Genomic DNA, 25,178 nt, shown 5'->3' with positions numbered 1-25,178 from the left:
TAGAGACCAGGAGGGGCCCCAATTTCAGTGACCAGGACACAGGGAGTGGCTGAGATCCCAGGCCACCTTTGAGGAGTTGTTTACTTTCTGAACCAGACAGTTCCGATAACCCCCTGTTAATGCTACTCTTTGATTCAGCCTGGCTCAACTGTGATCCGAGCCCGCCCATCAGGAGGACAGATTATTCTGTGGAATTTCTTCTTCCTTTTCTTCTTTAAAAGAGAGAAAACAGAGAAGACAAGCGCCGTGGAATGCCAAGCTGCGAGGCTTCGGGGCACAGCGTGCAGCCAGCTGCGGGGGGACGCTGGCAGGTCAGGGACAGTCTGGATGTTTGGGTGGGCTGGAGGCCAGGTGTGTGTGGCTCAGGTGTGCCCTGTACAGATGACCCTGAATGCTGCCACCCGGCACACGGGTCCCAGGCAGCCTCTGGGGGAGGAGAGGCTTTAAAGTGGAGAGCGGTCTTTCAGAATCTGGGGCACCACGGGGCTGCAGGAGGCCTGTGCAGCACGGGTTGAAGGGAGAGCCACCTCCAGGCCAGCCCTGGGGTAGGGGGGAGGAGGAGGCTGGCCCAGCCCACGATTCAGGGCCTCTTTCCTGGCACAGCGCTAGTGAGGGTGGGGCTGCGCAGTGCCTGAGAGCAGGAAGTCAGCCCTGGACCCCACTGAGGGAATCATCAGAATGAGCCCAGGATAGAGTGGTCTCCCTTCATTGTCCTGGACTCTGCCAGGTTGTCCCCATATACAGGTGGTGGCTCGTGAATGCAGCCCCCAGGCAGGGCAGGGTGTGAGGGGCACATGGAGGTAAATGCCTGCTCCCCTTCTCTCGGACCTCACTGTCAGGCTGGGGATGAGGATGAAACTGTCTGACATTTGTTCCAAGTCACTGTCTCCTGCAGAGAAGCCACAGAGGGTGGAGCCAGGGCAAAGCTGGATATTCTCTTTCCAAACACACATCCCTTCCCTGTACCATCCTGTGGGGACCCTACTGAGCCTCCTCTTGTCCTCAGCTTGAACTTTCAGATGACGATAGTGTCCTTTCCTACTTGACCTCATACACAAGGATTTAGAATGCCTGAATAATTTAATCCCATGGGGACGGCCCTTTGCTTTAGAGGTTTCGTCCACATGAAGACACTGTGGCCGCGCAGATGAAGCAGGGACTCTGGAGGGTTTCAGTGCTTTGATAGAATTTGGGAGTAGCTCCCTCCCTGGCCTCCCTTTCTTACCCTGCATGCCTATGACTGGCAGGATGCCCGTCTCAGGCATCACCAGAGGGTCTTCCCAAGGTGGACCACCCCCAGCATGGTGACTGGTTGTCTGTCCTTGGTGGGCCCTGCAGGACAGCGGTCTCGGTGTGATCCCCCTTTGTGTCCTCAGTGTATGCATTGCTGCAGTTTGGTTTCAAAGGCTGCTGGGGTCCTGGGGTTGTGTACAGGGGCAGGGCATTTGCAGAGAGCATCCTTGGGTGGTTAAACTCACTCAGTGATGGCAAGGAAGCAAAGGCTGACCTATGAATTTTAGGGAAAGAACTGATGTACTATGACCCTAAAGGAGAGTGTGATTTTCCTTAGTCAGAATCTGAAAAGCATGAGACAAAGCCGAGGTTGCCGTCTTGTTGGTATGGGAAGGCTTTGTGGTGCCGGGGCATGTGACCTCTTAGGTCCCAGACGGGTGATCTTGTGCAAGCTGCTTCCTCTCTCTGTGCTCCCAGGTCATCTCTAGGTGTTTTAGTGGCAGGATTTTGGTTCATGAATTGGCCTGGGATTCCTGCCTCCAAGCGCACCTGGGACGGGGAGCACGTGGGCTCTCTTCGGTCCTCCTGCACTTACGTAGCCTGCTCCATGGTTCGAACTGGCCCGATGAAACTCACACCCCACCCCAGTCTTGGTGTGTGGAATCCCCTCTCCTGTCTTCTGCTCTGCCAACCAGTCCTCATCTGAGCAACACACTGCTCAGAAAATCCATTCTCTGAGTTCTCTCACTGCTGCTCTGAACTTGGTGTGAGCACCCCATAGGCTCCACTCATTCCCAGGTCCCGCTGGGAACACAGCGCTAAGCAGGGTGGGCACTTCCTGCTGCTCCACAGCCTCACCTCTGGGCTTAGCCTCATAGGAGGGCTGTGTGACCACAAGGACATTACTTAACCGCTCTGAGCTTTCATTTCCTTATGTGTAAGGTGGAAATACTACTGACCAGAGATGCTGTCATGAGGGATTGAGAGAATGTGTGTAAAGCTGAGTGAGGGCTGTAGTGAGTGGCGGCAGCTAATTCCCTCCTCCTTGTTATTCCCAGTACAGTGTGTGGTCTGCACTAGGCTTTGAACAGGTATTTACTGAATACTTAGAGGTATGGCTGATCCTCACTTCTGAGAGGAGTTGATGAGGGCAGAGACCTCTGGGGAGACTGGAGGAGAGATCCCAGGTGTCATCTCAATGGGGCAGGGGCGGGAATGCTTCCTGGTCGCCTTGCTGGCTGTGTGGGGCTGAAGCCTGCTGTCTGTGCCCGTGACCTGTAGGAGAGCTGGCTACCGGCTTGTGTCTATGTGTTGAGGACAGTGTGCCCTGTGGCTGAGGGCAGATTTGGAGGTGGTCTGGCTTCAGGGTCCCTCACTTTCTCTTCTGCTTTGATCCCCCCTTCCATGGCAATTCCATGGTAGCTGGTAAAGAATCTGCCTGCAGTGCAGGAGATCCCGGTTCAATTCCTGGGTCAGGAAGTCCCCCCAGAGAAGGGATAGGCTTCCCACTCCAGTATTCTTGGACTTCCCTGGTGGCTCAGACAGTAAAGAATCCACCTGCAATGCGGGAGACCTGGGTTCAATCCTTGGGTTGGGAAGGTCCCCTGGAGGAGGGCATGGCAACCCACTCCAGTATTCTTGCCTGGAGAATCCCCATGGACAGAGGAACCTGGCAGGCTGGAGTCCATGGGGTTGCAAAGGGCTGGACACAACTGAGCGACTAAACACAGCACAACTGATGGCATAAAGTCCTGGGGAGATGGGGAGTTTTCTTGCCTTGCCTGCTCCTGCACAGCTGCTCAGACAGTGCACCCGGAGAGAGAGGAGACGGGCAGGTTTCAGCAACATCCAGTGAAACATCAGGAAGGGAGGGAAGGAGGGAGGCAAAAAGATAGGAACAGTCCATCCCTATTTCCTGAAAACTGTATTTATGAGCATCCACAAAGGACCAAAGTATAAGGACTCAGCAGAAACAAACACTGTACAGCTATTGCCCTGTGAGCTGCGCTATCCCACGCCCTCCCCTGACAAATAGCACATTGCTGGAGCTGCCCCTAGCAAATGGTGGGGCTTTGCTGGTGCATAGAAATGGGTTTTGAAACAACAAATCCCTGTTGTACTCACGGGGTTCTGCTGCATTTAAAGAGGGATTGATTTTTGGAGTTTGGTGATTATTACACTGTCTTAAAGTTCATTCCCAAAGTTTCATGGATGGTGAATCCTAGTCCTGGCTCAGAACCATAGGCTTTCAAAGAAGAAAAGGGTCCAGACCTGATGAATCCACTTATCAGGCACAGGAATGAGGCTCTGGTAGGGAAGTGACTTGCCCAAGGTTGCCTGCTGGTGGGTCAGAGCCAGTGAACCAGGTTTCGGGTCCCTGCTCACCACAGACCCAGCCTGGGAGGTGGGGAGTGGGAGAGTAGGGGTAGTATGTGCGTGCTGCAGACAAGCTACACTGCTGCTCACTGAACATGATGTGTGTCCTTGGCTTTCATCATCTCTGATAGTATTGTTTTGCCTGCCTGATTTCATAAAATCCTCACAACCTGTTTCCATAGGGGGAGCCTGAAGCACAGAATGCTTTAGCACCTTGCTCAGGGTAGTAGTAAGCAGAGGACCAGGATATGAATTCAGACTGTCTGCCCCAGAGCCTGCATTTTTTTCTTTTTTAAAAAAAATTTATTTTTAATTGAAGGATAGTTGCTTTACAATATTGGTTTGATTTCTGCCATACATCACCATGAATTAGCCAGAGGTGTACATATGTCCCCTGCCTCTTGAACCTCCCTCCCACCTCCCACCCTTTCCCACCCCTCTAGACTGTTACAGAGCCCCAGTTGGAATTCCCTGAGTCATACAGCAAATTTCCCTTGGCTATCTACTTTACATATGGTAGTGTATATGCTTGCATACCACTCTCTCCATTCATCTCACTCTCTCCATTCATCTCACCCTCTCCTTCCTCCGCCCCTCAACCCTTGTCCATAAATCTGTTCTGTGTCTGTGTCTCCACTGCTTCCCTGCAAATAGGTTCATCAGTACCATCCTTCTAGATTTCATATATATGCATTAACATATATTATTTGGTTTTTTCTCTTTCTGACTTACTTCACTCTGGATAGTAGGCTCTAGGTTTGTCCACCTCACTAGAACTGACTCAAATGTGTTCCTTTTCATGGCTGAGTAGTATTCCCTTGTGTATATGTACCACAGCTTCTTTATCCATTCATCTGTTGATGGACATCTGGGTTGCTTCCATGTTCTAGCTATTGTAAATAGTGCTGCGATGAACATTGGGGTACACGTGTCTTTTTCAGTTTTGGTTTCCTCAGGATATATGCCTTGGAGTGGTATTGCTGGGTCATATGGTAGTTTTATTCCTAGTTTTGTAAGGAATCTCTATAATGTCTTCGGAGAAGGCAATGGCAACCCACTCCAGTACTCTTGCCTGGAAAATCCCATGGACAGAGGAGCCTGGTAGGCTGCAGTCCATGGGGTTGCTGAGTCAGACATGACTGAGCGACTTCACTTTCACTTTTCATTTTCATGTGTTGGAGCAGGAAATGGCAGCCCACTCCAGTGTTCTTGCCTGGAGAATCCCAGGGATGGCGGAGCCTTGTAGGCTGCCGTCTATGGGATCGCAGAGCTGGACACGACTGATGCGACTTAGCAGCAGTAGCAGCAGCAGACATAATGTCTTCCACAGTGGCTATATCAATTTACATTCCCACCAGCAGTGCAAGAGGGTTCTCTTCTCACACCCTCACTAGCCCTTGTTGTTTGTGGATTTTTTGAAGATGGCCATTCTGACCAGTGTGAGATGGTATCTCATTGTAGTTTTGACTTGCATTTCTCTAATACTAAGCGATGTCGAACATCTCTTCATGTGTTTATTAGCCATCTCTATGTCTTCCTTGGAGAAATATCTGTTTAGGTCTGTTGCCCACTTTTTGATTGGGTTGTTTGTTTTTCTGGTATTGAGTTGTATGACCTGCTTGTATATTTTGGAAATTTTTTGTTTTTTAATAATTTTATTTATTTATTTGTGGCTGCACTGGGTCTTCATTGCTGTGTGGGCTTTCCTCCAGTTGTGGAGAGCAGGGGGCTGCTTTTTCATTGTGATGTGCAGGCCTCTGATTGCAGCGGCTCCTCAGTGGGCTTCCCTTGTTGCAGGGCACTGGCTCTTGACTCAGGGGCTTCAGTGGTTGCAGCAAGGACTGCAAAGATTCTAGAGCGAGGACTCAGGAGTTGTGCATGGGCTTAGCTGCTTGGCAGCATGTGGGATTCCCCCAGGACCAGGGGCCGAACCCACATCTCCTGCATTGGCAGGCAGATCCTTACCACTTCGCCACCAGTGAAGCCCCAGAACCTGCATTCTTAACCCCATCATGAACTGGAACATTTTTAAAGTCAGAGGATGACTGATACATACCTGCCTCCCTCTCCACCCCAGACTAACTTCTGACCCCTGGGGAAGGAAGCTGGCAGACCTGGGCCCTCCCTCCTGGCATCTTCAGCACCCTGCTTCCAGGAGGCATCTCCCCAGTGGTCCCTCCAAGACCCTGACAAAGTGAGAAAGCTCAGCAAATATTAGCATCACATTTGCAAGTGGCCATGCCACCTATCTCATGGCCATTTTCAGGATAAAATATCACTGCTGTTCATGCGGTTTTCATTTCTTTTAAAATTATTTAAAATACCCTGTTTCTTTTGAGTACAGTCCTCAGCCTCAGCATCACCTGGGAGCTTGTCAGAAATACAGCTTCTGAGTGGGGATCTGCATTTTAACCAGATCCCAGGTGAGCCCCCGGCACAGGGACATCTGAGAAGTACTGTTGGCCATGACAGGTACCTGAGGGTGGGCCTGTGTCTGGCCCATTGCTGTCCGCCTGTCCCCCCACCCCCAGTGCCTTGCAGTGTGCCTGACAGGTGGGATAGCCCCATGTTTGTATCAGTATGCCAATCACTTGTTCTACCCTTGACTTTGGGTATGCCAAAGTCAAACCTATGCCACAGTGTGCAGGAAGGCAAGCAGGGGCAGGCGCAGGCAGTGGTCAGCCCAGATGAAGTGGAGGGCTCACAGTTGCTTCTGGGCTTGAGAAATAACACATTTTCCTGGATCTCAGTGGCCTTTACGCCCCTGTCAGCCATGCCAGGGTGTGAAGGGTACTGGGCTAGATTGAGCTTAATTCAGACACAAGGTTAAATTCCACCCATGTTCCTCCCTATCAGCCTTACCACACACGCCTCCATAGGTTCTGCTTGGTGTCCTGGAAAACACCCAGCATGTGTTTTCCTGGCATCCTGGGCACTTCTCTCCCATGTCCCCTAGTGCCGCGGGGCTCTCGGGAGCAGTGAGCCACTTCTGAAGGTGACTCTCTCTGGCTTAGTCTTCACCCTGATGACAGCCCCTCCCTCATCAGACTTCTGGGAAAGGGCAGAATTGTGGAGCTGAGCTGAGGCCCCCTGAATGAGTCATGACCAGCCCAGCCTGCTGGCTGCAGGCCAACAGTCACCTGGTTGGTTCCAGGGCTCACACCAGATTTGAGTTGCTCCCTAGCAGTGATGTACAAGCCCCACTACTTGGAGGCCAGGGCTCTTCTCTGGTCAGCATTGGGAAGGGCATTGTCCACAGCACGGTGGACACCACTGAGTCATTTTACCATCTGGGGGTCTTTGTCATACCCGCATCTCATCACAGGTGTGGATTCCTGAGCTCATGAGACCAACTTTTCTCCCTTGCTTTCTCTGTCCTCACACTCAGAGGGACCTGGCTCCCCACAGAGAAGACCCCGGTGGCCCCGGCTCAGAGGGCTAAGGGTGCTCTCTCCCCGAACTGCCTTTCTGAATTGTTCCACCAACTTCGTCAACATCCTCCTCTTTTAAATTTCAGCCATCTGACTTTACAGTCTCTTGGATGTTGCAAGAGGGCATCAGAGGGCAGACACACTGAAACCATACTCACAGAAAACTAGTCAATCTAATCACACTAGGACCACAACCTTGTCTAACTCAGTGAAACTAAGCCATGCCCTGTGGGGGCCACCCAAGACGGGCAGGTCATGGTGGAGAGGTCTGACAGAATGTGGTCTACTGGAGAAGGGAATGGCAAACCACTTCAGTATTCTTGCCTTGAGAACCCCATGAAGAGTATGAAAAGGCAAAATGATACAATACTGAAAGAGGAACTCCCCAGCGCGGTAGGTGCCCAATATGCTACTGGAGATCAGTGGAGAAATAACTCCAGAAAGAATGAAGGGATGGAGCCAAAGCAAAAACAATACCCAGCTGTGGATGTGACGGGTAATAGAAGCAAGGTCCGATGCTGTAAAGAGCAATATTGCATAGGCACCTGGAATGTCAGGTCCATGAATCAAGGCAAATTGGAAGTGGTCAAACAGATGGCAAGAATGAACGTCAACATTCTAGGAATCAGCAAACGAAAATGGACTGGAATGGGTGAATTTAACTCAGATGACCATTATAGCTACTACTGTGGGCAGGAATCCCTTAGAAGAAATGGAGTAGCCATCGTGGTCAACGAAAAAGTCTGAAATGCAGTACTTGGATGCAATCTCAAAAACGACAGAATGATCTCTGTTCATTTCCAAGGCAAACCATTCAGTATCACAGTAATCCAAGTCTATGCCCCAACCAGCAACACTGAAGAAGCTGAAGTTGAACGGTTCTATGAAGACCTACAAGACCTTTTAGAACTAACACCCAAAAAAGATGACCTTTTCATTATAGGGGACTGGAATGCAAAAGTAGGAAGTCAAGAAACACCTGGAATAACAGGCAAATTTGGCCTTGGAGTACAGAATGAAGCAGGGCAAAGGCTAATAGAGTTTTGCCAAGAGAACGCACTGGTCATAGCAAACACCCTCTTCCAACAACACAAGAGAAGACTCTACACATGGACATCACCAGATGGTCAACACCGAAATCAGATTGATTATATTCTTTGCAGCCAAAGAGGGAGAAGCTCTATACAATCAGCAAAAACAGGACCAGGAGCTGACTGTGGCTCAGATCATGAACTCCTTATTGCCAAATTTCATGCAAAGATGGGCTCGATAAAGGACAGAAATGGTATGGACCTAACAGAAGCAGAAGATATTAAGAAGAGATGGCAAGAGTACACAGAAGAACTGTACAAAAAAGATCTTCATGACCCAGATAATCACGATGGTGTGATCACTCACCTAGAGCCAGACATCCTGGAATGTGAAGTCAAGTGGGCCTTAGAAAGCATCACTACGAACAAAGCTAGTGAAGGTGATGGAATTCCAGTTGAGCTATTTCAAATCCTGAAAGATGCTGTGAAAGTGTTGCACTCAATATGCCAGCAAATTTGGAAAACTCAGCAGTGGCCACAGGACTGGAAAAGGTCAGTTTTCATTCCAATCCCAAAGAAAGGCAATGCCAAAGAATGCTCAAACTACCGCACTAGGCTTCCCTGGTGGCTCAGAGGTTAAAGAGGCTGCCTCCAATGCAGGAAACCCGGGTTCGATCCCTGGGTCGGGAAGATCCCTTGGAGAAGGAAATAACAACCCACTCCAATATTCTTGCCTGGAGAATCCCATGGACAGAGGAGCTTGGTAGGCTACAGCCCACTGGGTCTCAAAGAGTCGGACACGACTGAGTGACTTCATTTTCACTTTCACATGCTAGTAAAGTAATGCTCAAAATTCTCCAAGCCAGGCTTCAGCAATACGTGAACCGTGAACTTCCTGATGTTCAGGCTGGTTTAGAAAAGGCAGAGGAACCAGAGATCAAATTGCCAACATCCTCTGGATCATGGAAAAAGCAAGAGAGTTCCGGAAAAACATCTATTTCTGCTTTATTGACTATGCCAGAGCCTTTGACTGTGTGGATCACAAGAAACTGTGGAAAATTCTGAAAGAGATGGGAATACCAGACCACCTGACCTGCCTCTTGAGAAACCTATATGCAGGTCAGGAAGCAACAGTTAGAACTGGACATGGAACAACAGACTGGTTCCAAATAGGAAAAGGAGTACGTCAAGGCTATATATTGTCACCCTGCTTATTTAACTTCTATGCAGAGTACATCATGAGAAACGCTGGGCTGGAAGAAGCACAAGCTGGAATCAAGATTGCCGGGAGAAATATCAGTAACCACAGATATGCAGATGACATCACCCTTATGGCAGAAAGTGAAGAGGCACTAAAAAGCCTCTTGATGAAAGTGAAAGAGGAGAGTGAAAAGTTGGCTTAAAGCTCAACATTCAGAAAACGAATATCATGGCATCTGGTCCCATCACTTCATGGGAAATTGATGAGGAAACAGTGGAAACAGTGTCAGACTTTATTTTGGGGCTCCAAAATCACTGCAGATGGTGACTGCAGCCATGAAATTAAAAGATGCTTACTCCTTGGAAGGAAAGTTATGACCAACCTAGATAGCATATTCAAAAGAGATATTACTTTGCCAACAAAGGTCCGTCTAGTTAAGGCTATGATTTTTGCAGTGATCATGTATGGATGTGAGAGTTGGACTGTGAAGAAAACTGAGCACCGAAGAATTGATGCTTTTGAACTGTGGTGTTGGAGAAGACTCTTGAGAGTCTCTTGGACTGCAAGGAGATCCAACCAGTCCATTCTAAAGGAGATCAGTCCTGGGTGTTCTTTGGAAGGACTGATGCTAAAGGTGAAACTCCAGTACTTTGGCCACCTCATGCGAAGAGCTGACTCATTGGAAAAGACTCTGATGCTGGGAGGGATTGGGGGCAGGAGGAGAAGGGGACAACAGAGCATGAGATGGCTGGATGGCATCACCGACTCAATGGACGTGAGTCTGAGTGAACTCCAGGAGCTGGTGATGAACAGGGAGGCCTGGTGTGCTGCGATTCATGGGGTCGCAAAGAGTTGGACACGACTGAGCAACTGAACTGAACTGATTCTCTTGTTTGTTCATTCTATAATCCATTCATCCACCCAGTCATATTAAACTTAACACTGTCATGTTCTGGGTGAGGTGCTGGGGGGAGTCAGTTTAGACTGGGTGGGAAACTAGGGGAGCCAGGAGAGATTGGCAACCTAGAAATCAGGGAGAGTTGGTCCCAGAGACTCCCAAGGGGCCGACGGGCAGCTTCCGTGGGGGTGAGAGTCGGGGTGAGTGCAGGACAGGTGGTCAGAGGGGAAGTATCTCAGCTCCCTGGCCCTGGTGGAGAGTGCCTTCTTTTCTTAAAATTTTTCAAAAAATTTTTGGCTGCACTGTTCAGCATATAGGGTCTTAGTTCCCCAACCAGGGATCAAACTTGCACCCCCTGCATTAGGAGAGTAGAGTCTTAACTACTAGCCTGCCAGGGAAGTCCCAAAGATGTGTTAATTTCTGTTGTACAGCAAAATGATTCAGTTATAATAGGACCTTGTTGTTTATCCATTCCTACATATGCTGATCTGCTAATTGCAAATCTGCTAATTGCACCTGCTAATCCCAAACTCCCAGTCCATCTCTCCTCCCCTCTCCCCGCTTGGCAACCACAAGTCTCTCTGTCTGTGAGTTTGTTTCTGTTTTCTTAGATAAGCTCATTTGTGCCATGTTTTAGATTGTACATATCAGTGATATCATGGTATTTGTCTTTCTGACTCCGTATGGTAATTTCTAGGTCCATTCATGTTGCAGCAAACGGTGTTATTTCGTTCTTTCTTATGGCTGAGTAGTATTCCATTGTCTATGTGTACCACGTCTTTATGCATTCATCTGTTGATGCACATTTAGGTCGTTTCCATGTCTTGGCTACTGTGAGTAGTGCTGCTATGAGCATAGGGGTGCATGTATCTTTTTGAATTATGGTTTTGTCTGGATATATGCCCAGCAATGGGGTTGCTGGGTCATATGACAACTCTGTTTTTAGTATGAACATCCTTACTGTTCTCCATAGTGGCTGCACCAGTTCACATTCCCACCAACAGTGCAGGAGGGTCCCCTTTGCCCCACACCCTCTCTAGCATTTATTATATAGACTTTTTAGTGATGGCCCTTCTGAGTGGTATGAGATGATACCTCATTGTTATTTTGATTTTCATTTTTCTAATAATTAGCAGTGTTGAGCATCTTTTCATGTACCTATTGACTACCTGTGTGTCTTCTTTGGGAAATGTCTATTTTGGTTTCCTGCCTCTTTTTCAATCACATTGTTTGTTTTTTGTTGTTGTTGAGTTGTATGATCTGTTTGTATATTTTAGAAATTAAGCCCTTATTGGTTGTGTAGTTTGAAAATATTTTCTCCCAGTCCATTGGTTGTCTTTTCATTTTGTTTATGGTTTCCTTTGCTGCACAAAAGCTTGTAACTTTGATTAGGTCCCATTTGTTTGCTTTTATTTCTATTGCCTTGGGACCTATGAAACACTGGTATCTCAGAGAATGTTTTGCCTATGTTCTCTTAGGAGTTTTTTAGTGTCATGTCTTAAATTTTAAACCATTCTGAATTTACTTTTGTGTATGGTGTGAGGGTGTGTTCTAACTTCACTGATTTACAACAGGACTCTCCAGTTTTCCCAGCAATACTTGTTGAAGAGATTGTCTTTCTTCCATTGTATATTTTTGCCTCCTATGTTGAAGATTAATTGACCACAGATATATGGGTTTATTTCTGGGCTCTCTATTCTGTTCCATGATCCATATTTTTGTGCCAATACCATGCTGTTTTGAATACTGTAGCTTTGTAGTATTGTCTGAAATCTAGAAGGATTATGCCTACCTACTGCTTTGTTCTTTTTCCTTAGGATTGCTTTGGCAATTCTCAGTCTTTTTATGTTTCCATATAAATTTTAGGATTATTTGTTCTAGTTCTAAAAAAAAGTCATGAGTAATTTAATAAGAATCACATTAAATCTGGAGCAAGGTGCCTTCTGGTGGCAAGGTGCACAAAAGGGGGCACCAAGTGGATAGCTCAAGAGGGGCTTGAAGAACCCTGAGGCCAAGGTGAGGCCATTGAAATTATTGAGGGTGCTCTAGGGATGGAGCAGAGAAGAAGAGGGTGTGAATGTGGGCAGAGGCGATGAGCAAGGAGGTGAGGAGGCTACTAGACTGACGGTGCGGCTGGAATGGGTGGTGGGAGCACAGCTCTGGAAGGGTGTGTCAGGGGAGACAGTGTGCTTCCCTTGGGTCTGGGCAAGCAGCAGCAGAATCAGTCTCTATTTGGGGATGGAGGGGGTTGAGATACTTAGTACTGTCTGGGGTGTCATTCTGTCCTGATCAGTGTATGTTTGAATGGAGGCAGAGAATGGGCAGTTATCAGTAAGAGGGTGAGAAGGCCTGGAGGCCCACTGAATTGGATGGGGTGAGGGGGCAGGCCGGAGGTACTCTGAGCCCCTGGGTCACAAGGGCTGGGGGACGAGGGGTCGGAGTGCGCACTGTGGGCCTGCTGGTCTAGCCGGAGGTGGCTGTGGCTCCTTGGGGTTCTTACAGCAGAGGGCCCCAGGCTGAGTCGGTACTGGCTGCTCAGGCCATTCTGTTGCAGACAGGTGACTGAGCGACTTCAAGGCCCTACATGTTTTCTTGCTTCTCTTCCTCCATTCCCTAAATGTCAGAACTCTCCAGAATTCTGTTCTGCCTGTTTTGCACTGTGTTTGTGACCCACATCCAGCCCCCTGCCGGCACCTGTTCGGGTCTGAATGGGTCACACACCTCTGTGTCCTCCCAGCTTTGCTGTTGGCGGCTCCGCCATCCCTGTAGTAGCCTAGGCCTGAGGCCTTCAGAGTTCTGTCTGCCTGGCTGAACCCTCCAGTGTTTCTTCCCCCATTGTCTCTGCTTCAGTTCCTCCCCACGCAGCCCTCCAGGGCCCAGCCAGACTGCACTTCGGTTTTCCAGAGCCATTTGTTAGATCTGAATGACAGTGAATCCCCAGCCCCACCCACCAGCTCACAGCTCCAGGGCAGCAGGTGTGGGAGGAACCTGGGATGTCAAGACAGGCTGGGGAATAGAGGGAAGGTCAGAGATGAGGATGGATGCTTTAGCGAGGCGGATCCACTCCTGCTGAGGGCATGGAGGAGGGGCCGGGCGCCCTAGTGATGCTGTTACGGGTGTCTCAGGCCCACTGACAACCCCCCAGACATCTCCTGGGCAAAGGAGGACCGTGGGCATTTGGAGGGCTGTCCTGCAGCATGGGTGTTCACGCCCGTGATCCCAGTGCTCTGCCAGGTGTTAAGAGGCCCACAGAAGTGGGCAGGTCATGGGTGGTGCTGCTTTGGGGATGAGACAGTCATACCAGATGCCCTAGAGCAGGAAGCCGTGGAGAGAGAGACCTGCAGACACCTGGCCAGGTGGGCACGGGCTGGTCCCTGGGACACACCAAGAACCTGGGCAGAGAGGACATCTGCCGTCTGGGAGGAGCACCCACAGTGACAGCCAGGGTCACTCCTAGGGGCCTGGCGCCGGTCAGGGTCTGGCATGGGTTTGCTCCTAGAGTCCAGGACTGCCCCAAGGGGCATCTCATCCCCATCCCCACATTATCGCTGAGCCATCCAAGGCCCTGAGAGGCCCATGGCTCACACAGCTGGTCCTCAGCCCAGGCCCCCAGGGGCCCATCTCAGGGCTGCCGCTGGTATGTTCACACCCAGGTCTCAGCTCCTCATGGCACTGCCTGTTTCCTGAGGGCAGGGATGCTCCACTTGACTCTGTAACGGTTGGATCTAGTAGGTGCTCTGTTAAATATGGTCATAGGAAACGCACTGGTCACAGCAAACACCCTCTTCCAACAACACAAGAGAGGACTCCACACATGGATCTCACCAGGTGGGCACCACCGAAATCAGACTGATTATATTCTCTGCAGACAAAGGTGGAGAAGCTCTACACAGTCAGCGAAAACAAGACCAGGAGCTGACTGTGGCTCAGATCACGAACTCCTTATTGCCAAATTCAGACTGAAATTGAAGAAAGTAGGGAAAACCACTACCATTCAGGTGTGACCTAAATCGAATCTCTTATGACTATACAGTGGAAGTGAGAAATAGATTTAAGGGCCTAGATCTGATAGATAGAGTGCCCGATGAACTGTGGAATGAGGTTCGTGACATTGTACAGGAGACAGGGATCAAGACCATCCCCATGGAAAAGAAATGCAAAATAGCAAAATGGCTGTCTGGGGAGGCCTTACAAATAGCTGGGAAAAGAAGAGAGGCGAAAAGCAAAGGAGAAAAGGAAAGACATTCTCATTTGAATGCAGAGTTCCAAAGAATAGAAAGGAGAGATAAGAAAGCCTTCCTCAGGGATCAATGCAAAGAAATAGAGGAAAACAACAGAATGGGAAAGACTAGAGATCTCTTCAAGAAAATTAGAGATACCAAGGGAACATTTCATGCAAAGATGGGCACAATAAAGGACAGAAATGGTATGGACCTAACAGAAGCAGAGGATATTAAGATGAGGTGGCAAGAATACACAGAAGAACTGTACAAAAAAGATCTTCATAACCCAGATAGTCATGATGGTGTGATCACTCACCTAGAGCCAGACATCCTGGAATGTGAAGTCAAGTGGGCCTTAGAAAGCATCACTATGAACAAAGCTACTGAAGGTGATGGAATTCCAGTTGAGCTATTTCAAATCCTGAAAGTTGATGCTGTGAAAGTGCTGCACTCAATATGCCAGCAAATTTGGAAAACTCAGCAGTGGCCACAGGACTGGAAAAGGTCAGTTTTCATTCCAATCCCAAAGAAAGGCAATGCCAAAGAATGCTCAAACTACCACACAATTGCACTCATCTCACACACTAGTAAAGTAATGCTCAAAATACTCCAAGCCAGGCTTCAGCAATATGTGAACCATGAACTTCCAGATGTTCAAGCTGGTTTTAGAAAAGGCAGAGGAACCAGAGATCAAATTGCCAACATCCGCTGGATCATGGAAAAAGCAGGAGAGTTCCAGGAAAACATCTCTTTCTGCTTTATTGACTATGCCAGAGCCTTTGACTGTGTGGATCACAAGAAACTGTGGAAAATTCTGAAAGAGATGGGAATACCAGACCACCTGACCTGCCTCTTGAGAAACCTATATGCAGGTCAGGAGGCAACAGTTAGAACTGGACTTGGAACAACAGACTGGTTCCAAATAGGAAAAGGAGTACGTCAAGGCTGTATATTGTCACTGTGCTTATTTAACCTCTATGCAGAGTACATCATGAGAAACGCTGGGCTGGAAGAAGCACAAGCTGGAATCAAGATTGCTGGGAGAAATATCAATCACCTCAGATATGCAGATGACACCACCCTTATGGCAGAAAGTGAAGAGGAACTAAAAAGCCTCTTGATGAAAGTGAAAGAGGAGAGTGAAAAAGTTGGCTTAAAGCTCAACATTCAGAAAACTAAGTCATGGCATCCAGTCCCATCACTTCATGAGAAATAGAAGGGGAAACAGTGGAAACAGTGTCAGACTTTTTTTTGAGGCTCCAAAATCACTGCAAATGGTGATTGCAGCCATGAAATTAAAAGACGGTTACTCCTTGGGAGGAAAGTTATGACCAACCTAGATAGAGTATTAAAAACCAGAGATATTACTTTTCCAACAAAGGTCTGTCTAGTCAAGGCTATGGTTTTTCCAGTGGTCATGTATGGATGTAGGAGTTGGACTATGAAGAAGGCTGAGTGCCAAAGAATTGATGCTTCTGAACTGTGGTGTTGGAGAAGGCTGTTGAGAGTCCCTTGGACTGCAAGGAGATCCAACCAGTCCATTCTAAAGGAGATCAGCCCTGGGATTTCTTTGGAAGGACTGATGCTGAAGGTGAAACTCCAGTACTTTGGCCACTTCATGCAAAGAGTTGACTCATTGGAAAATACTCTGATGCTGGGAGCGATTCGGGGCAGGAGGAGAAGGGGACGACAGAGGGTGAGATGGCTGGATGGCATCACTGACTCGATGGACATGAGTCTGAGTGAACTCCAGGAGTTGGTGATGGACAGGGAGGCCTGGTGTGCTGCGATTTATGGGGTCGCAGAGAGTCAGACATGACTGAGTGACTGAACTGAACTGTTAAATATCTGATCACTGATTGGATCTTCTCAGTTCAGTGCGCTCTCTGTTGTTCGTGCCTGTCTCACATAGGACTTGGAGACGTGGACTTCAAAGCGGACTTCAGGACATCTCTCTGCTGACTGATCAGTGCTGATAAGAGGCCCTGTCATTCCTACCACTGACAACCTGTATGACTTTGTGGACGTTTCTTACACTCTCTGACCAGCAGCGTTAGAGACCTACCTGTTTCAGGCCTTGCTAGCAGGAAATCCTAACAAGGTCACCTGTGAATCCTGGTAGTAAGAAGCCCCCTGGGGAGACAGGCAGTTTAAAGCTTCATGGGGCCCACAGTTCCAGCAGCCCATGTCTTCTCCAGCTCGACCCCGCAGGGTGGTTCTCCTGGAGAATGAAGGGTGAGTGCCCATCCCACAGAACCTCAGCTCAAGGCTGAGAGGCTGGGCCACTGCTCTGAGGCCAATGCTGCATGCCTCAGAACTGTCCCCTGTCACCTTGCAGACTGGGGCTGGGGGAACCACTGGGCTGCTCCTGCGCACGGGTCTTTCCTCTCAGAGGACTGGAAAAGAGGGGATGGGATGTGGGTGGGTGAGCCACGGTGAGATGTGCTGTGAGTGGGGCCATCCTTGTGAATCCCCAACTTACAATGGAGCCTTCTTGGCCTGCGGACCTATGGCCTGAGCTCAGCCTGTCAGCACAGGCTTCTCGAACCTTCTGGGGAGGATGTTGTGCAGACTATCTGGGCCTCGTGCGTGTCCCCATCTTTGCTTCTCCCCTCTTGGAAGTTAAAGTAGAAAACTGAGCCTTAAGAGGTGAGAAGGGCCAACCCAGGAGACAGCAATCAATGTAGAAACAGGGAGGCAGAAGGATCTGTGACTTGGGGTGGTGGGAGGAGGAGAAAGGGGCGACTCATGGCAACTGGGTTCTTTTCTGGAGAAGGTGAGCTTCAAGTTCTTAGGCCAGGGTCTCTGACTGACAGATTTGTTGGAGTAACCTCAGCAGTGATTATCGGGGGAAAGACCCGAGGGAGGAGATGGCTCAAAGTTACTTCAAATGCTCCTTCCCATAAAGATGAGTTTTCCTCACTACAGTTAGTCCACTAGCTTTTAATAGTCCTTTTTAGGATTATTAATTAGGATGTATTTGATGTAAAAATTTAGAAAATGCATCTCCCATAAACTAGAATGTGCTTGAAGTTTCCTCACTTGTGCTTTCCCAGCAAGCTTCTAGAAGGACTTGCTCTTTACAGCAGACCATCTGCCTGGGGGCTCATTTTACAGTTAGGATTGTTTCTAAAGGGGGAGAAACCTTATCCCCTCCCTTATGGGTCTCCAGGTGACCATGGGGGTGGGGACAAGCCTGCGCACAGGCCCAAAGGCAACAGTTAGGCAGTGTAACATGGCTCAGTGTGGGCACGGTGGTTATCCTGAGAAACTTCTGGAAGCTTTCAGAACCCATCCCTTCATTCATACTGAGGTTTCCTGCAGCCTCAGCAGGTTCCACTGGCAGTGCCTGTTAATATATGTGGTCAGCCCAGGGCCTGTGAGGAAGGCAAGGGTCTGGGGGGCTCTCCAGTTACCCCCACCCCCAGTCAATGAAGCACCAGCAGCAGCTGCATCACCTAATGGCCTGGTCCCCAGCACCTGTGGCCTTGGGCGTGCTAGCCAAATTGAGAAATAAGATTGCAGTCCATGTGCTGCTGCTCGGAATATCAGCCCATGGTAGAGTCCGAGACACAGATGAAAAGGGACTTTGGAGACGAGCGGATCCAAGTCAGGGTCCTGTGCCAACAATAAGGGCCTCTGCTCCCTCTTGTTAATGTGAAGGCAGTGACGCCTCTGTACTCCTGGGAGAGGAGCGAGGTAGAGAATTGTCAGAGGGCTCTGCAGCCCTGGCGTACTGTGGCAGGTGAGGAACTGGGGACCCCACCCTGTCAGGCCGGTCCCTGTGGTGGGATCAGACCCTTTCTGTGAGTGTTCATCCTTCCACGTCCCTGGATCACTCTCCACTCCCAGGCTGGGGCAGTTCCTCCACAAGAACCAGCTGCCGTAGAGGCCAGAGAACTGCACTATTGCCCTAAGCAGCCGCTCTGCTTTTCAGGGTTCATCTTGGGGTAGTACGAATGCTTTAAACAAGGGCAATAATTTTCTACTTAGAGGGCCACTGGTTCATTTTCAGGCTGTTTCTGCTTCCCACTCCCTGGGTGGCTTGTATTTTCAATTTCCTGTCCCTCCCTTGCTTCGTACATATCACAATGCTCTGATGTCCCAGACCTGGTTCTTTCTGGCTCTTTCTTAGGAAGTGCCTCTTTGTCTTGATTAAGCAGCGGTGCTAGGTGGCATGTTCCCAAAGAGCCACAGGAGTTATGGTCTCTGCCTGGAAGAACATTCTGTCCATCTCTCCACCTCTGGCCCCACCCTCCTGAGCCAGCAGCTTCAGTGCCAGGTTACTCTGGTATAGACAAGAAGAACTGGGAGAGCTTCCCTGCTGAGGTTGGTAAGGGTGCCCCAGGGCTACTGTTGGTCCCTCTGCTTCCCAGCTTGCTCGAGAGTTGAAACCCTTCTGAAACTTAACATCCAAGAACCCTCTCGTGGGTCCCTGCTCCTCACTCTCCCCCAAAATAGACCTGGCAGCAGTGAATCCAGAGAAGTGGCAGGTTTTTTCTCAGCAGCAACAACTTTGTGTCCTGACTTTGTTTCCCTGCCCCTGGTGCCAGGTGATACTGAAGGCCATGGAGCCTGAGCTGCCCTGACCTTTCCCTCAGTCCTGGTACAGCAGAGCCAGGGCCATGCTGGATGCTGAGGAGGCAGAGGCGATGGTGGTCACAGAGGTGACCCTCACGCTCACACCACCAGCGCGAGCCACGCTCCCCTGCCCTGTCCTGCGGGAGTGGAGGACAGACCTGCGGGGGAAGGACAGGGGACCGGTGAGCTTGATGGGGTACGAGGTGTCCAGGGGCTGCACAAGCCTTGGCTCTGCCTCTCCGCTGCCGCCGCCTCCCTTCCTCCGGGTGTCTCCTCTCTGGGGGGGTAAATCTTACATCTTGGCAAGATAACAACCCTCCTCTTAAAAAAGACAGAGGGAGAGAAAAGCTCTATACCCAAGGTGACATCTAACTTATATTTGGAACCCAAACGTTTCAATGGATAACCAAACATCCTGGTTTGCCTGAGACTAGGACTCAGGGTTTCTCAGGACATAGACAGCTGGTCACCCTGCTTTTGAAAATGAAAAGGTACATGACTATTCATTCAATTTACAATGCTTTGATTTTCCTTACGACTTCTTCTTTGACCAGTGGATTGTTTAAAGGTGTGCTGCTTAATTTCCAAATATTTAGAAATTTTCTCTAGTTTTTTATTTCAAGCGCAATTCCATTTTGGTTAGGGAACATTCTTTATATGACTTTTAACATTTTCAATGTATTGAGACTTGTTTTATCATCCATCATATGGTCTATTTTGGTGAATGCTCCATTTGCAGGAGAAAAGAATGTGTGTTCTGCTGTTGCTGGGTAGAGAGTTCCACAAATGTCGACTAGGTCAAGTTGCTTGATAGCTTTGTTCAGATCTTCCACATCCTTTGTCTTCTTGCTCTACCAGTTACTGAGAATGGGGTAATAACATTTCCAGCTAGAATAGCAAAACAAACCCAAACCCTCTGCTGGTTGGAGGGTTCCTGAAATTAACCATTTGGAGGAAATATGGTAAAATGAACTCACAGTTGTCAAACTGCATTCTAACCTCACTATGATACTATTACTATAGGCTTTAGTGGCTAGAAAGATCTAGCATCTCTGTTTGCTTTCTTATTTTTGCTGAGGTTGTTATCACCAAGCAGGCGCCAGAGCTCTGTTCCACTCACAGTTCAACTACGGTGAAATTCAGACAATGAACTTGTGTACTCCCCTTGTAAGAACGTCCAAATGGAATGCTTTGCCCTGGCCAGGAGCAAAGTCTCAGCCCCTTTTGATATGTGAGAGCTCAAGGAAGCTTTCTCTATTCCCAGACTTGGAGAACTGTGTTGAACTAGAAAATGGATCAGGGAGGCCCACCCCAGGCCAGGCCTCTGGTTTTCTTTCCACTGCACTGTCCACTTCACTGCCCAGTTCCTCCCTGTGATTGGTCGGGGGAGCTGCTAAAAGGGAGGCCAGAGGGTGGCTTTGCCCTGATATATTCCCCACCCTACAGACTCTAGGGAAGAGGCAAAGCTGGTAAAACAAAGCAAGGTCCACTCCTGCTCTTGCCCATGACTGAGGACCTTCCGTCTCTCCTCCTTCCTCCAGGTTGCAGGTCTGGCTGCTCTGCCTGCATCTCTGTGGGTGTGGAGCCTGGGGCTCTCTGGTCCTTCCTGTCCCCACCCCATGCTGGAACTTGATATTAAAGAGGCTGGAGAACAGAGCAGGTAGTGCTCTCACCCCATCACCCACAGAGAGGGTTCTGGGTCTGACTTCCCTTCTCCAGATGGAGACATTTGGCCCCTTGGTTCTAATATCCCATGAGCTATATACCTAGAATGGATTTCTCAATCTGCCTAGAGAGAGACTGAGATTGAGCCATGCTCTCTAAAATTGCCATAATTCTACCTGGTTGTCCTGGGCTTCCCAGGTGGCTGAGGGGTAAAGAATCCACCAGCAATGCATATGGGTTTGATTCCTGAGTTGTGAAGATCCCCTGGAGGAGGAAATGGCTACCCACTCCAGTATTCTTGCCTGGGAAAAATCCCATGGACAGAGGAGCCTGGTGGGCTACAGTCCATGGGGTTGCTAGGAGTCGGACACGACTGAGCGACTTCACTTTCACTTTTCACCTTCATGCATTGGAGAAGGAAATGGCAGCCCACTCCAGTGTTCTTGCCTGGAGAATCCCAGGGACAGGGGAGCCTGGTGGGCTGCTGTCTGTGGGGTCGCACAGAGTCAAACACACTGAAGTGACTTAGCAGCAGCAGCAGCAGACCTGATCACCATTCAGAATCGCTCCCCCAGTTCTCACCTCTCATTTTCACAATCACAGACAAAAACAGGGGTAGAAGGTTCCACCTAGATTGTTGCTGTCCTCAAAAGTGGACACTGGCAGAGGAGGCCTGGGTTGAGGCCCTGCTTGTGCTCTTGCTGGTTGCATGGCTTTGGGCAGGTCCCTGACCTCTCTGTGCAGTATGAGGTTGACGTATTGTCTCTGAGAGCACCCGCCTCTGGGGTGCAGTGCCTGGTGCTCCCTAAGTCTGTACAGATGTAATGGATGGAGACAATGGTGTCATCACAGGGTGCTGGGAAGAACACTGAGGCTGGGACCCGGGAGACGAGTTGGCCTGGCTCTACCTCCTACTGGGGATGTGAGGCAGATTCTGAACCTCAGACTGTCGCAGGTCTGGTGGCTGTAAAACTGCAGTGACAGTGGACCCTCCCTCTGGGGTGTTTGTGAAGACCCAGGGAAATGAGCTCGCAGACTGTTTCTCACACACGCATCAGGCTAAATCTGTTCTCTTCCCCTTCCCTAGGCACACATTCTGGCAGTTCCGCCATGATAACCCCAAGACGCGGGTCGGGAGCCCTCCCCCCGAGGGGCTCCCAGGCTTCAACAGCGGGGTGATGCTGCTCAACTTGGAGGCCATGCGCCAGTCCCCGCTGTACGACCGCCTGCTGGAGCCAGCTCAGGTGCAGCAGCTGGCCGACAAGTACCACTTCCGGGGTCACCTCGGGGACCAGGACTTCTTCACGATGATCGGCATGGAGCACCCCGAGCTCTTTCACGTGCTGGACTGCACCTGGAACCGGCAGCTTTGCACCTGGTGGAGGGATCACGGCTACAGTGACGTCTTCGACGCCTACTTCCGGTGCGAGGGCCACGTCAAGATCTACCACGGGAACTGCAACACCCCGATCCCAGAGGCCTAGGCCCCGCCCCGCCTGCCGTGCCCTCGGGCTCAGAACCTGGGCGCCTCGCGGGCAGGCCCGGGACAGCATTTGGACTCCTAGAGAGACACTGCAGGACATCCTTGTGATCGGGTGCTGCGGCTCTCCCACCCAGGGGTGCTGTCTGAGGCCGCCCGGGGATGCCTGCCCTGCACCCCACTGGTGCTCTGGACCTTTTGCCTCCAGGAGTCAGACGTTGTGAAGACCACACACACAGACCTCTTCCGGTGGGCTAGGAAGCAAGCGTTTGAAAAGAAGGAAGAAAACAAAACGGTGCCCCTTGCCTTCAACCCCCAAAGGCTGGAAATCCTTTTAAGAACTGGGCTTTCATAGACCAAATATAAATTTACTTTAAATCTACAGGCGAGACAGGACAAACAGTACTGCTGTAGCTCCTAGTGAGCTTTAAATGCATGAGCCAGGGTTTTACCAAACAGTCCAGAGTTTAAGCATCCAAAGGAATGCTAGCCTTCCGCACACGCACTTGGGAGGCAGTGTGGTTATTCTCACAACGCTCCTGGCGCCTGGTGCAGGTGTAAAGGTCACCACTAACTGTGGCCACATAAGAAACCTGGTCTCATTATTTGAGCCTTCACAGTGTTCATCTCCCAACTGCTTCACAGAACCTCATTATCCCTTAATCATCCAAGCCAGCTAGCTCCAGGTGACCAGACTCTGCTCAGAGATCAAATCTGCCATCAACGAACAGAGATTGGCTAGCCCCAAGGACAGGATTGTCTGAATTGGGAAGACTCATTCCAAAGAGGAGCCAGCCCAGTGGTACCTGAATATAACCTTGCAACTTGGCAGGGATGTCACTCTTAGACTTACAAACATTCTAACCTTTTATTCAGAAGAATCATCCTCGTGACTTTATTGCACCAGGTGAGACATACCTTAGAAGACAATTAGGCTGTCATTTCTTGATTTCTGCTTTCTGAGTTCTCCTGTAGGTGAGCTGTAAACATGAAACCCATAGTTGTCCATTCTGTATAATCCAGCTGAGGTCCTTGGGGAAGAAATGTTGGCTTTTCATCAGTTTTACTTTTTTTCTTCTACCATGAGTGAGAATAGTTAATAAATAATCTTTGAGAACACAGTGATTTATGCTGTTTGCTCTCTGATCAGTTTCCTGAAGGACCTGAATCAAGAGTGTGATCAGTGTCATTCAGAGTCTCCCTCCCCACGTGACTATCTAAGCGGGCTTACAGTGGGTCTCTAGGGCCTAAGGGGGAGAATGCCTGAAGAAGGTTGTATTGGACTCAAAACAGAGAATCATTTCATTCTAGGTATTGGCAGGCCCGTCTGCTTCTGGGAGCAAAACTGCCCCCATCAGTTCTCATCTGTTTACCCCTAAGTATCCGGCTACGTCATCCCCTGATGAAATGGCGCACGTGTCTCTCCTAACTCTCAGCTCTGACAGAACAGGACTGTTCTGTTAGGTACTTGACTTCCTAGTTATAGGCACTGAATATTGAATGCCTGCTGTGTGCCAAGCATTGTATTATGTGTGTGATCACACACACTAAGATACATGAACGTAATTCAGATTCTAAAATTTATTGTGAGAAAATAACAAGAGATGTGGACAGAGTCATTGTTTATCACAACCTTTTTTATAATAGAAAAAAAATAAATTGGCAGTAACAAAATGCTGAATAGCAGAGTGGATAAGTAATGTGTGTTATAGCTGTATAATGGAATACTTTAGGCATTACAAATTTTTTTTGAAAAATAATGCCTGGAAAAATGCTTATAATATGCTATTAAGAATGCAAAATAGAAAATTATATTATTAATGATCCTAGTTTTATTTTTAAAATTACATATATGGTATGTAAATATACTGAGACAGAGCCTGTTCTCTGTGTTTCATTAGTTCAATGCCTAAAAAAATCATGTTTCAAACACATTAAAAAACAATTATTTTAATGGGGAAAGTGAATGAAACACTAGAGCATTTTAGACTCACAATAGCAAAGCATTTTTCCTGCAGTAGTTTCAGTAGTTAAAATGTTTCTATAGCTTGAGTGGACTTTATCATTGCAAGGAAAAAGCAATAAACTGATCAAAATGGGCACGAGCCAAACAAAATCTTGTTTACCTTTGCATTTCACCTAAGCAGGAGCTTCCCCCTTCTCTGTCTTGAATAACCTGGACCTACAACTCCATTATGAACAGTAAAATAACAACAGGAAACCCAACCAGAACAACAAAGCCATCATGTGCTCCTGAGTTTTTCCACGAGCAACTTTTTGACAAATCCGGGAAGGCTTGTTCCTGACTGGGATCCTGTTATAAGCAAGGCAGCCCACCCGAGTATTCTTTCCTGGGAAATCCCGTGGACAGAGGAACCTAGCAGGCCACAGTCCCCAGGGATCACAAAGGAGTTAGACACGACTTAGCAACTAAATACCAACAAATGATCAGTGCAGCACAAAAATAACTGTGCTGTTTAATTTGCCTTGTGAGTGGAGCATAGGCCTGTAGGTATGACTGGAACTGAAGTCCAAAAAGAGAACCTTTCTGGGTAGTAGGATTAAGATGCTTTTTAATCTTCTTCTATATTTACTTGTATATTTTCCATAGTGAAACAGACAGTAAAGGCTGTAAAATTCTAGCCACACACCTTCCCTCCAATTACAGGCAAGCATCATCCTGACCCCCTTACAGTTCACTGCTGGCTCTGGTTACTGTCATCCATAAGAAAACAATCTTCGGTAAACAGGCTCTGGGTTTTCTACTTTCCCTATGGATGCCCTAGTTCTCCAAATAAAAAACCTAATAATAGCATCTCCAGACTCTGCTTTCACTTCTGATACTGTCATCTTGTGTGTACATAAATGACAAAGGCCTTTGGGAGACTTGTGGGCTTATTAAAGAGATTTATTTTTGTATGTGTCAGAACCAAACTACAGCACCCCCCTTTCCATAAGGTGTCATCAAGGTACAGTGTGCATGCTGGTGCAGGGGGGCTCACCGGCTCAGGGGGCAAGTGCAGCTGGGTTTGGCACCTGCTTTAACCAAAGACTGCTCA

The 25,178-nt window shown here is 48.8% G+C and overlaps 1 protein-coding gene across 1 annotated transcript in view; it reads left to right on the top strand.

The window, feature by feature from the left end:
• Positions 1-24,934, top strand: part of XXYLT1 (xyloside xylosyltransferase 1) — a 190,306-nt gene extending 165,372 nt beyond the window's left edge. Inside the window, exon 4 of the mRNA XM_040249227.1 lies at positions 21,727-24,934. Within this exon, the coding sequence (XP_040105161.1) occupies positions 21,727-22,123 (397 nt within the window). The 3' untranslated portion in view covers positions 22,124-24,934. The remainder of the gene's footprint in view (positions 1-21,726) is intronic.
• Positions 24,935-25,178: the final 244 nt, after the last annotated feature.

The sequence above is a fragment of the Oryx dammah genome, unplaced genomic scaffold (genome assembly GCF_014754425.2).
Source record: "Oryx dammah isolate SB20612 unplaced genomic scaffold, SCBI_Odam_1.1 HiC_scaffold_2, whole genome shotgun sequence".
In the NCBI taxonomy this organism is placed as follows: Eukaryota; Metazoa; Chordata; class Mammalia; order Artiodactyla; family Bovidae; genus Oryx; species Oryx dammah.
This window is presented reverse-complemented; position numbering and strand designations above follow the sequence as displayed.